The sequence below is a fragment of the Xyrauchen texanus genome, chromosome 36 (genome assembly GCF_025860055.1).
Source record: "Xyrauchen texanus isolate HMW12.3.18 chromosome 36, RBS_HiC_50CHRs, whole genome shotgun sequence".
In the NCBI taxonomy this organism is placed as follows: domain Eukaryota; kingdom Metazoa; phylum Chordata; class Actinopteri; order Cypriniformes; family Catostomidae; genus Xyrauchen; species Xyrauchen texanus.
The window spans coordinates 33,344,646-33,358,249 of record NC_068311.1 but is presented as its reverse complement, the minus strand read 5'-3'; the positions used below and the strand labels follow the sequence as shown (position 1 = coordinate 33,358,249).

Here is a 13,604-nt window from a genome sequence, read left to right as displayed (position 1 = left end):
GTGGACATCCATGACATGCGGAGTCCCTCAAGGCTCAATTCTTGCGCCACTCCTGTTCAACCTGTATATGCTCCCAATGAGCCAAATAATGAGAAAGAAACAAATTGCTTACCACAGCTATGCAGACGACACACAGATCTACTTAGCCCTATCACCTAACAATTACAGCCCCATTGACTCCCTGTGCCAATGCATTGATGAAGTAAACAGTTGGATGTGCCAAAACTTTCTTCAGTTAAACAAAGACAAAACTGAAGTCATTGCGTTTGGAAACAAAGATGAAGTTCTCAAGGTGAATGCATACCTTGACGCTAGGGGTCAAACAACAAAAAATCAAGTCAGGAATCTTGGTGTGTCTCTAGAGTCAGATCTTAGTTTCAGTAGTCATGTCAAAGCAATAACTAAATCAGCATATTATCATCTGAAAAATATTGCAAGAATTAGATGCTTTGTTTCCAGTCAAGACCTAGAGAAACTTGTGCATGCTTTCATCACCAGCAGGGTGGATTATTGTAATGGACTCCTCACTGGCCTTCCCAAAAAGACCATAAGACAGTTGCAGCTCATACAGAACGCTTCTGCCAGGATTCTGAGCAGAACCAGAAAATATGAACATATCACACCAGTCCTCAGGTCTTTACACCGGCTCCCAGTTACATTTAGGATTGATTTTAAAGTATTATTTGTATATAAATCACTCAATGGGCTAGAACCTCAATATATTGCAGATATGCTCACTGAATATAAACCCAACAGATCACTCAGATCATTAGGATCACATCAGCTAGAAATACCAAGGGTTCACTCTAAGCAAGGAGAGTCTGCTTTTAGCTATTATGCCAGCCGCAGCTGGAACCAGCTTCCAGAAGAGATCAGATGTGCTCCTACAGTAGTCACATTCAAATCCAGACTCGAAACACATCTGTTTAGCTGTGCATTTACTGAATGAGCACTGTGCCACTGTGTGTCCGACTGTTTGTACTGTATTTTATTTTATTCTATATTCTAAACTGATTCAATTATTCTTATTTTTTTTTAATTCTTGTTTTAATCTCTTCTATGTAAAGCACTTTGAATTACCATTGTGAATGAAATGTGCTATATAAATAAACGTGCCTTGCCTTGCCTTGCCAGTGCGTCTGTGCCGAGGGGGGGCTTCCATCAGAGAGAACCAGAGCGGGCAGTGGGTGGTATCTCGGAAGGCAAACAGATCTACCTGTGCTGTGCCGAACTGAGCCCAATCAGCTGGTCCAGGCGGGTGCCTGGCAAACTGAATTGTGCAGCCGAGTCAGATGGTCCTGGCCAGCCACCATGTAATGCATAGAGCGTAAGCCACGCGTCCAAGCGAGGGGCACTAAGGGGACGATCACGTATGACGTATCTGGAGATTGGGCCTCGTGGTGGGGGGGGTTAGAGTTGCTTCGTCCCGAGGTGGTTGTGCTGAGAAGTGGCTCAAAGCACCTACCTCTGTGTACCTGGCCTGGGGCGGGTAGGCAACTGAGGAGGAGGTTCTGTAGCGACGACCTCTGCACTCATCACCAACTGCCAGCCTGAGGCACGGGTGTGGTGCAGTTGGGCACGTGAAGGTGGAGGGTCTGCGTTCATGGGTCTATTGTAAGCACTTTCAATGATAGACAGGGTTCATCATGGGCACACAGCCCCATATGCAGCAGCGTGTGGTGCACTATGTGTTGTGACACATTCCTCCAGTTACCATCATTAATATTTTCTGTGACTTGAACCACAGTAGATCTTCTGTCGTTTCGGACCAGACGGGATAGCCTTCATTGCCCCGTGTATCGATTAGCCTTGGGCGCCCAACACCCTCTTGCCGGTTTGTGTTTTTTCCCTCCTTGGACCACTGTCAGTAGGTACTCACCACTGCTGACTGACAGCATACCACAAGCCTTGTCGTTTCAGAGATGCTCTGAACCAGTCGTCTGGCCATAACAATTTGACCCTGGTCGCTCAGGTATTTACTCCTGCCCATTTCTACCCAGACATTGGCATATGGGCTTGTTTGGAGATGATCAACATTATTCGCTACACCTGTGAGTGGCCATAATATTTTGGCTCATCGTTGTATTTTCTGATTCTCTAGATATGGCTCAGGTCCCTCCTTCAATAGGAGTCTATAGGAATTTTTGTACACTTGTTTTATCATCCGCCAGGTGAAAATCTTTCAGATCACTAAGAAAACTAAAGATGAGATGTGTTACCTGCAAGAACTGGATGTGATCATGTGTGTGTGAAAGCAGCTCCAGCTCAGTGTCTCTCCTCCTCAGATTAGCAATCTCCTGCTCCAGTCGCTCCAAGAGTCCTTCAGCTCGACTCACTGCAGCCTTTTCCTGATCTCTGATCAGCTGTGTCACCTCAGAGCGTCTTCTCTCAATGGAGCGCATCAGTTCAGTAAAGATCCTCTCACTGTCCTCCACTGCTGTCTGTGCAGAGCGCTGTTACACACACATTACAATCAGCTCTTACTGACACCTCACACAACCTGTGACCCAACTGAGTCTCAAACTTCTCAAACTCACCTTGTGAGACTCCACAGCTCTTCTCAACTCCTCCATCTTTTTCTCGCTCTCCTGGATTCTCTGTTGGGATTTCTTCTGTGTCTCCTCCAAGTGACTCTGTTCATCAAACAAACATGCAGTTCAATCTAAGAACTATATGATACAAAATCCTTATTGTTGTATTGCGATTTTCAAAGTACTTATTATTTCAAATCACCTTTGCAGAAATTATGTATGGATCATTATGTAAGATTTGAATGTAGTTTGTTTTTATGTAACACTTCTGAGTGTAGCTATGTATAACAATTACATTTAGAATGACGGAACATCAGATTTAATGTTTAATAGAGTTACGTGTGACAATATTCTTGCAAATGACAATTCGCAAGACACGCAAGAAATAGAAACCAAGCAAATGACTACATTTCTTGTCGCTCATCACTTGATGCAGTTGTGTCAGGTTAGGAAAAAACAAATTTAAAAGGTACATTCAAAGCAAACGTATGTAACAAAAGCAACCAGATGTCAATAATTTTTAATGAGATTTGACAATACAAGAGACAGCAACAAACATTGGAGCTCATGTGATCTACACTAATGTAGAGCAACCAGCTGCAGAAACTTCTTCAGCAACATGGAAACTTGCAGCAATTTTTATGCAGTAATGTAAATTTAGCTTAACGTGATACAGAGAGAATTTAACACTTGTCACTTTGTGCTTACTTAGGGCACATGCAGTTTCAGTTCATACCTGTTTTTTAGTCCTCTCGACAGAAGCTGATACAGTGTCGTGGTTTTTGTGGTCATCAATGGTGCACAACATGCAGATACACTTCTGATCAGTGCGACAAAACACCTCCAGAAGCTTATTGTGTTGACCACAGATCATCTCCTGGAGTCGTCCGGTAGCATCCATCAGACTGTGTCTCTTATTTCGAAAGAAATTCTCATGTTGTTCAAGATGATCTTGACAGTAAGAGTTCAGACACTCCAGACAGGACTTGACAGCTTTGTGTTTTCTTCCAGTACAGACGTCACACTCCACATCTCCAGCTCCAGCATAACAGTGAGCAGAAACAGCAGTTTGGAGTTTCGTCTTCTTCAGTTTCTCCACCATTTCAGCAAACACCACATTCTTCCCTAAAGCAGGTCTTGTGGTGAAGGTTTGTCTGCACCAAGGGCAGCTGTAGACTCCCTTCAGATCATCCTTATTCCAGCAGTCTGTAATACAGTTCATACAGTAACTGTGTCCACAGGGAATGGTCACTGGATACTTCAGGAGATCCAGACATATAGAACAGCAGAACTGCTCATGAGCCCATGAAATACTGGCTTCTGCCATTTTACTGCATGTACTCTGAGACAGAGAGACACGTACAACAGCTCGACAACACTTCAGTTTCAGTTTCCCTGAAATGAACAGTTGACACAGTTTCCTGTTTCTGGGTTTGAGAGGCGTGTGCAAAACAAGTTTGTGTTTTTACAAATAATGTTCTACTATGTACTAGTTGTCAGATTCATACTGGATTTCATTCCCATATTTCTCTCTCAAATTTTTCTATCTCTGTTTTCAATTGGTTCAGAAGTAAATCTGTAGTTTTTACTACTAAATGAACAGATTTAGTTCTGGTTTAAGAGCATACAGCATTAGTTGATTCACAAATAAAGCTCACAAGTTCTGATGCTGTTAAGCTGCAGAGATTCAGTCTGCTCTAAACCTACTGTAATAACAGTTTAAATTTGTCTGGACAAGGGCTGGACTGGGACAAAATGGCCCGGAACAATTCAGCTCATTCTGATATTATTATAGAATTGCAAATTCAGTTATCATTATTGATTATGCTTATTTTCTGTTGCATAGAAATTTACATTTGGCTGTGAAGCATTCAGTTGTTAGGGAGATGTGAATTTAATGATATTAACAACAATAAAAGCTGTAAACAGTAATCTATTAAAGGCTATGACAGGAGGACTTCTTAAATAATATTTTTCTTTCATCGGTATCTTATTAATTGAATTAACTTTTTCCATTAAAGCTAATTATAACAGAACATATTTACAGAGCAGGAAACACACATATCTTCATTCTTAATTTCGCCCGGGGGTCCAGGCTTTAAAGCTCTTGTTAAATTCTCCTTTGCACTTGCCCATATGAAAATTTAACAAGGTTCTTGCATAGTATCCAGAGTTTAACTGTGTTAAGTTTGAGGTTGATGAAGCTCTACTGGAGCCGGAGGAGTACTGTTTCATGAAACCAATGTTGATCATCCAATTTGCTACTGGAGGCTGGGCCTCCAACCTAGAGCAAATCATATCTACAGTATATAAGTTCACTATTACAGCACATCTTGTGGTTTTCTTATTACTTAATAAGTTTTTTTAAGGTTATACAAATCGTTATGACTCCAGTGGTTAAATCAATGTCTTAAAAAGCTATTTGATAGGTGTGGGTGAGAAACAGATAAAAATTGAAGTCCATTTTTACTATAAATTGTATTCCCAGCCCAGTCAGACTGCACTTTCCCTTTCACATTCTTCTTGTGTTTTTGGTGATTCACAATCTTCATGCATATCGCCATCTACTGGGCTGGGAGAAGAATTTCTAGCAAAAATGTACTTAAATGTTGATCTGTTTCTCACTCACACCTATCATATCACTTCTGAAGACATGGATTTAACCACTGGAGTCTTATGGATTAGACTACTTTTATGCTGCATTTACATTATTTTTGGAGCGTCAACATTTTGGCACCCATTCGCTTGCATTGTATAGACCTACAGACCTGAAACATTCATCTAAAAATCTTAATTTGTGTTCTGCTGTAGAAAGAAAGTCATAAACATCTGGGCTAGCATGAGGGTTAACGTATATTTGAGTAAATGATGAGAGAATTAAAATGTTTGCGTGAACTATCCCTTTTAAAGTGACATAAGGCAAAATGTAAACACAGCAAGACAAACAATTTTAGATAGAAATAATATAAATGTAATAAAATGAGAGCTGTCAGAATGAACGTGTTAACGCATGTGTAGGGCCTACTAGTTGTTTAGATACATTTTACTATCAGAAATAATCAATAATTAATATAATTAAATTAAATAATAGAATTTAACTCTTTGACAAGAGAAAAATTATAGTAAGTTACTGATCGAATCTCATAAAAATCTACCCTGATGGTTGAGTATTTTAATTATTTATCAAAATAATCAAAAAGGGGAGGAACTAGTCAAATTATTGCCATCCGAATCTAACAGCAATCTAATTACAGTTAGCTTCAAACACTAATAAGATATCAATACACGGAAGTAATATGGGAGTTCTTGATGGGGCAGAGGCTGGCTTTAACACAATATTCAAGCAAAAACAACCAGGAGTACTTTTTATTATAATATAACAAGAATTATAATCAAGTAGTAATGAACACCGCCAATACTATCTGACTATAACATGACATGAGGAAATCCTAACTAATAGTGAAGCTATCTGTGTATGTGTGTGTGTGTGTGTGTGTGGGGGGGGGTTGAAACACCATCCTGAGTCGGACATAAACTATGGCGCCGCTCACACCATGAATATCAGAGAGTGAGAGTGAACAAAAAGGGGTGAATGAAATCTAATTGAGGGTGACCGCTCGTAACACCGGTACTGAATTGTTTGTTCAGATCACTCAACAAAACAACATTTCACCCAAAATGACGATCTCACTAATCAAAACAGCATACAGCAATCAGAGTTAAACATATAAAATTATACTCAAAACATTAGCATTTAGAATCAAATATAAGATTTAGTTGCGCAAGAAAAGTCACAGTTTCTAACCTAAATCTGTCCAGATTTCAAGCCTTCCTTGGGAAATCCTGTGTTATTTCAGCAGGGTTGTCCGTTCGAAATCCTGTAGCGTTGAGCGGTCAGGAGAAGCAGTCTGGATTGGTCCTTGGTCTTACGCTCGGCAGCGAAAAGACATGTCTCTGCTTTATTTCTCGGGTCCGGTGATGGAGAGAAATGCAGGAGATAGTCAACGTTGAAAGAAAACGAGGGAGACGGGAAGCTGGTCCCCTTTTTCCATTTTCAAAATAAATTGTTGTCTTACAGTGAAAAATGAATGAACTGGTTATTATAATTATACTAGACTGGAACAATGCTAAGTTAATCTTACTCTACCGTGGCCAAATGGTGAGGTTAGAAAAACGTGGTCTCTTTGTCCAAAAAGGAGGGAAAACTCCTTCAGAATGTGCACAAATACAGATGTCTCTTTGACAGCCAGCTAGAGCTTAGTACAGCGAGAGTGAGCTACATCTGTCACCAAAACACAGAATGAGGCATTTTTGTTTGCAAGCACTCTTCATGTGGATTTCAAAGCGCCACTGGCATTGCCACCCTGACACTAATCATGAACGCAGCTTCACAATTGCTGTAACAAAGCGGATAGCCACAGTCTGCTAGCAAATTAATATTGTGGATGTTTTGTGTTTAAAAGTTTGAATGCTCATTGAAATGAATATGCAACCTATGTGGGGACTAGTTCTTTCAATTAGTCAAACTCCCACTTAGACTTTGGAAAATGTTTAATGTTACTTGAATTGGTGATATTTTAGTGCAATTCTATCGTTATACTGTGGAAGACTTTGTTTTGAAAATGTTAAATAAGCATTATATGGTTACATGTTGTTTTGTTTGGCATTTTGACTATATAGAGTGTCAAATTTCAGCACTTTCAAAATCTGTGATTAATCACGATTAACAACAAAACAATTATGTGATTAATAGTGATTGACAGCACTAAATAAAATATAATTTATTTTCTAATAGAAATTCAAATTATTTCCAATTTTTACACTATCTGTAGATCTGTTTGTGATCATCAATGCCGTGTCAGGCTGGATTCACACATACTCCGTACACTGGACGTGAGCAGTGCGTTTTCAATTCAGCATCTATATTAACAGGTTACAGCCATCACATTGCTAGTTGAAGCCGTAAGGTGAGCATCCCAAAAGGTCACTGGGACCATAGCCTGATAAATTTATGCTCAGAGCTCTTGACAAACTGACATATCTAAAGCAGGGGAAGTCAACATTGGAAAGCCAGGGGACTGGGACCCTTTAGCCTCGAGAGCTGCACTCATTTATTTATTTATTTATTTATTTATTAAAACATTTTAATTACTTTTTTATATTAATAAGTTGAGCAGACTATGCTATATGCTATTTAATACATCATGGACATGTGTTATTAACTCAAGTAAATTAAACATTAGATATAGATATATACAGTAGTAACCCCACAGCCACCACCATTGTGTCCTTGAGTAAGACACTTAACTCCAGGTTGCTCCGGGGGGATTGTCCCTGTAATAATTGCACTGTAAGTCGCTTTGGATAAAAGCGTCTGCCAAATGCATAAATGTAAATGTAAATGTAACATTCTTGTAAAAGTGTGCTTCTTTAAAAAAATAAAAAATATATCCATAAATAATTCCAAATAATAATTTTTAACCGTTTTCCATTTCTTTTCCTTTTCCAGGTTCAGCAGTTTATCAATAATGAGAATTACCGTAAATACTCTAGAAAATTGACACCTCAAGATTCATACTGATTCAATAATTTTCTGTGATGACAACATCACGTGGGCCAAAAAAAGATGGTTTGCAGGCAGGATGTGGCCCACAGGCTGCCTGTTGAGTACCATGGATCTAAAAGTAATCTAAAAGTGTCATTGGTCCAGCCCTGTGAAGAACTAGCCATCTGGAACACTGGAACGTTTCCCTTTGGGCTGGTGGAGTATTGATCAATGAGTATGCAGCATAGACTTTTCAGCATTTGCTGGAACCGTTCCAAAGCTTCTTGATACTAGGGTTGATAGGCTCTGATCCATTTGGATTACTTAAGGTAAACCAAATAAAGCGGTAAATTTAATGAGCTCTTTGCAATGGTTTTCGCATTAATGTTGCTCAGCGATATAGCTTCTGGGAAGCGTGTGGCAGCGCACATAACTGTAAGAATGTACTGGTGAACAGAGTTCGATCTTGCAAGTGGGCCAAAATTATCACAATCCAAAATTAGTCTGCCAGATTGCTCCTCCATTACTGGAATGGGTTACAAGTGAGCTGGTTGAATGACCTGGCTCAGCTCACCTGCTATTTGGCACACATGGCCTGTGCAACAGTACTTTGAGACAGCTGCTCTTCAGCCAGCCCAATAGAAATACTTGGCTACATACTGGAAACTTTTGTTAAAGTCTAAATGACCAGAGAGAATGTGATCATGTTAGATTGACCAAGTACCATTGCAACACAAAGTTAGCCTAGATTTTTTGCTACAAAATGATGTGAAAACCATCCTGATCACTCATTCATACAAAACAATTTAGTCATTTAACTTTTGTAAGACACTTTTAATATTAGAAAGGTCATATGCTAGGAGGGGTGAACTATAAAGAATATTTATTATAATTCACACCTGAGGAGACAAAGACCCCTCCCCTGCACCTATTACTGAGGAATGGGACAGAAAGAGAATGAATGTGAGGAGACCTAATGATCATTTTCTTTACATAAAGACGTCACTTAATTTTAGACCTACACTACTGTCTGTTCTGCTCACCAAGACTGCATTAAAATACAGTAAAAACAGTTATATTGTGAACTCTTTTTACAATGTAAAATAACAGTTTTCTATTTTAATATATTGTCAAATGCAATTTTTTATCAAAGCTGAATTTTCAGCATCATTACTGCAGCCTTCAGTGTCACATGATCCTTCAGAAATCATTATAATATGCTGATTGTCTAATATGAGCATAATTGAAGTGCATTTTACACATTTAACCTGAACAGATATTTGCAAGCACAAGCTTTGTTGATGATAATGAGGCAGAATAAACACTAGTTATAACATAATCTAAACATTCATATTATTTTTATATCATATTACATATCATATTTATATCATACAGCGTACAATTTAAATACCTACTTTAGCAAAAACAACATTTAAATGTAACTAAAACTTGCTTATTAGGAGTCCTATTTCAAATTTCAATATTCTGAATCCTGGTCGGCAAGTCTGGAAACAGTCCGACTAGTAAAATATGTACATGTTTATATAAAATAGCATGTCAACTAATATGTAAACTAAATTACTTACTCATCCGAAATTGTTTCCTTGGATGGATCAAGTCTCTCTTCAAAATGAAAATGTTCATTGGAGTCCCGCTCTTCTGAGGAAAATGTTTTAGGCACAGTCTGGGGCGTTCACCATTGCATTGATTGCTTCAGCACTTTACCGTATGAATAGCGCCCTCTGCCCATGGGTGTGATCACATTAGGGATAATTAGCTGAGCCAGGGGAAAAAGTGTACATCGCTTAGTTTCATACAGATTACATTGCAGGAGAATATTAGTTTTAAATTTGAATTGTTTCATTTAAAGTAGACATTTTAAGCTTTCTTTAGACATATGTTTCATGTTTGTGTGATAAGTATTCACGGAGTTTCAGTAAATTTTTTGACGTGTTTCATATATGCTCGTGAACACAGAGACTGCTGTAAGCTCACCCTTTTTATTTTCTTTATTTTACAAAAGCACAAGGTGTTGTTGTTATTGTGAGTGTACACAAATAAAAGTAGACCCTTTATAGTTTCTAATGATGTTGTCACGATTCCCTTGTTGTCTGCCCTGTGTTTCACTTGTCTAAAACTACACTTCCCATGATCCCCGGCCCTCATCACTGCCAGCCCTGTGTCATTGTGCTCACCTGATTGTTGTTTGTCATCATCATGTCTCCTGTGTATATAAACCCTGTTTGTTCTCCATTCCCTTGTTGATCGTTGATGTTTGTGGATGCTTGTCTGTCTTTATTATCCGTGCTCTACGTAATGTTATCCCGCCTGTTAACCCTTTGTATGTCTTCCGTGTTTTTGTTTTATTTTCCCATTGTGGATCTTTCCTTTGTTCCTGTTTTGTCTGTTTTCACGTTTTTTCAATAAACCACTGCAAGTAGATCCTCGTCCCGCATCTGCCTTCACCTGCTCATCACTACAGATGTCTTACAATTATAGTCCATCATCACATAAAATAGACCTTTGGGCAGCTGAAGTAGCGACCCCAATGCAGAAGGAATGGGAAGAGAAATGTTTGGTAGGCATGCTGGATCTGTTGAGGACAACTTTTAGATTCTTTTGATACCTATGTCTAGATGTGGGGAGGTTTTTGTCATCAACAAATAGAGAGTCGAGCAGAGAGATGATTTGGGAGTTTCTGGAGTAAAAAAAAAAGCCAGGAACTGGTATGGCTGAATGGGGGTTATCAGATTGAAAATGAAAACTGAATGTCCGCATTTCAATTGATCGGTTTTACTCTGTTTGATGTTGAAACGAATTGTATCAATAATGTTTATATGTATAATGTGAAATTATGTAATAATACCGTTTATTTTATAGAGCACCTTTAAAAGCAGCTTTTTAAAGCACTGTACACAAAATAAATAGTACAAAGCACAAAAGTACATATCAGCAAGCAAATGCTAGTTTTAAAAAGTATGTCTTAAGTTAAGTTTTAAAATTTTCTTATTTATGAGCTTCCCTAATTTCTAGAGGAAGAGAGTTCCAACGGGTAGGAGCATAGACAGAACAAGCCCTATCACCCATATATTTTAAGCAGATTTGTTGAACAGTCAACAAATTTGAGTGTGAGGAGCACAGTCTGGGATTTGTGGTGTAAGGTATTAACAATGTAGATAAATAATGAGGAGCCAAGCTGTGTAATGCTTTGTATGTCAGCATCATAAGTTTAAAATCGACACCATAACTGACCAGGAGCCAGTGCAAAGACTCCAATACAGGAGTAATGTGATTGCATGTCCTGGTCCCAGTTGGTATCCTGGCAGCAGAGTTTTGTACATTTTGGAGCTTATTGAGTGTGGATTTAGAAACTCTGGCTAAAAGGTTTTTAAGGTAATCTATCTGAGAGATGATGAGTTTATTATCTTTTCAGCTACAGAGAAATCTAGCATAGGGCACAATCTTGCTATATTTCTGAGGTGAAAAAAGGATGCTTTACCAGTACTCTGTATAAAAAGAATCAAATGTAATCAACAATGACTCCAAGGTTCCTCATTTTACTTTGAGTCTCCAAAACAGAGCCATCAACAAACAGAGACAATGAACCAGCTTTGAGAATTTGATGATGGGAACCAATAAGTATAACTTCGGATTTAAGAATTAAAGGTCTGAGAAGGTGTGGTGGATGGCTGGGTTGAAGGTGGAGTTGATGGTGAGTTTTTAGGCTCTGAGAAAGCCGAAGAAAGCCAAATTGAACATGGCATCTAGGGTTCTTGTTTGTTGGGGGAAAATATACTGGAGCGAAGAGTAACAAGGCGTTTGGGTAGGATGTCAATGGCTAGTAGTTGTCTGGTGTCTGGATGGGTGGGATTAATTTTGTGTAAACCCTTGATAAGGAGAGTTATCTGGGGTTTTGTAATGGAAGTGGATGAGTTTAAAGAAGAAATGTATGCCAATGAGGTAGACTTTGATTGTTCCTGGCTGAATTGATTTGGTATTATGGGGGTGGGATATGACAGAGGATATGGAGAGGAGGGTAAAATCTGGAAAAACTAAGTTGTATGCTCTGGGGAAGTTATTTAAGGAACTACAAGCTGTCCAGTAAGTTTGGAGTGTTCTAGGGGAGATGGCTCTTTGTATTGAACCCATAGATAGGGTATGGAGTTGTCTAAGAAGGTGGTCTACAGGAGCTACATTTTGGTAAACTACATTGAATCAGCTGGCTTGCGGAGGCAGCCTCACGCAAGGGCCTGCTCTGGGTGGAAGGTTTAGACAAAAGGACATTTATGCAGCTATAGGGGTTGTTCCATTGATATATTGCATCTAATCAGCCAGCTAAAGGAGGTAGCCTCGCGTAAGGGCCCGATGCAGGTGGAAGGTTTAGATTAAAAGGACCTGCATACGCCAATAGGGAGTTGTACCATAGATATACTGTCAGATCAACTCATTCGAAAGTAGCCTCATTCGATGGTCTACCCAGAGAAAGGGAAATATGGAGCTTGAAATGAACAGGAGGAGATAGTAATGCAGCAGTTAAGGGCTTTAGCGGAAGCTTGTTAAAACACTGCTGCGGCAGTAAAGAGAGCCTCCTGCAGTAGCAGATTTAAGGCAGTGCTGTGGCAGTGAAGTAGAGGAGATGGAATAGTAAAAGGGGGGGGCTTCTGCGGGAGCTGAATTTAAACTACTGTTGCGGCAGTGGATTCAGTATTTGGGGGCATAGTAAAGGAGCTCCAGCGAGATGCTGATGTGTTCTCATTGCTATAAAATACTGCTATAAAAGTATGGAACTTAGACAAAGTGCCTGAGGAGAGAATAGAAATAACTCAGTGTACATACCTGTAAGTGAAGCAAAAGTTTAGTTAAGAAAACAACTTTGTTACGTTTGTCCTGTCGGGGCACTGCTGAGGCAGTATCAAAAGGAGTACTGCTGTGACATTATCGAGCATAGGCAGGAGCTGCTGTGGCAGTATTGAGTGTGGTTGGGCACTGCGGTACACTATCAAATGGGACACTACTGCGGCGGTACCAAATGGGACGCTGTTGCAGCAGAAATAAGTGAGGCACACATGGCTTTATTACGTTTACACACATCAGGCTCTATTTAATATGTGTTGGGCTCAATTTAACTGTGAGCAAATTAAATGCTATTGCGAATGCTAACATGAATTTATAAAGGCTCCTAAGATTACTGCACAACCACTGCACTCGAACAAGATTTCATACAGCATTTTCGATGGGAGAGCCCATGGAGTGAATGATGTGAAATCCCACCTTGCGATCCAAATGGGAGGGCCCACACAACGATCCGAATAGGAGGGTGTGGCAGTGGGGGCGTGGTCAAGCGCCCGTCCGGGAGAGAAAGCAATAAGGGCACTTGCACCTGAGCTAAATTATGTCTAACACCTGTCTCTAATTTCAGTGAGCACGGGGAGAGCAGCATAAAAATGGCCACAGAACCTCCAGTCAGGAGTGAGTGACTGGTGAGGTGTGTGCATGGGGATATTCACAAGTATCCTGTGGTGACCTTG

The 13,604-nt window shown here is 39.6% G+C and overlaps 1 protein-coding gene across 4 annotated transcripts in view; it reads right to left on the bottom strand.

Annotated features, from left to right (window-relative positions):
* Positions 1 to 13,604, bottom strand: part of LOC127629997 (tripartite motif-containing protein 16-like) — a 327,862-nt gene that overhangs the window by 6,000 nt on the left and 308,258 nt on the right. For all 4 annotated transcript variants that reach the window (XM_052107361.1, XM_052107362.1, XM_052107360.1 and 1 more), the window contains 3 exons: positions 3,268 to 3,737; positions 2,538 to 2,633; positions 2,220 to 2,453 (listed from right to left, as the gene is read on the bottom strand). In XM_052107361.1, coding sequence (XP_051963321.1) covers positions 2,220 to 2,453; positions 2,538 to 2,633; positions 3,268 to 3,737 — 800 coding nt within the window. The remainder of the gene's footprint in view (positions 1 to 2,219; positions 2,454 to 2,537; positions 2,634 to 3,267; positions 3,738 to 13,604) is intronic.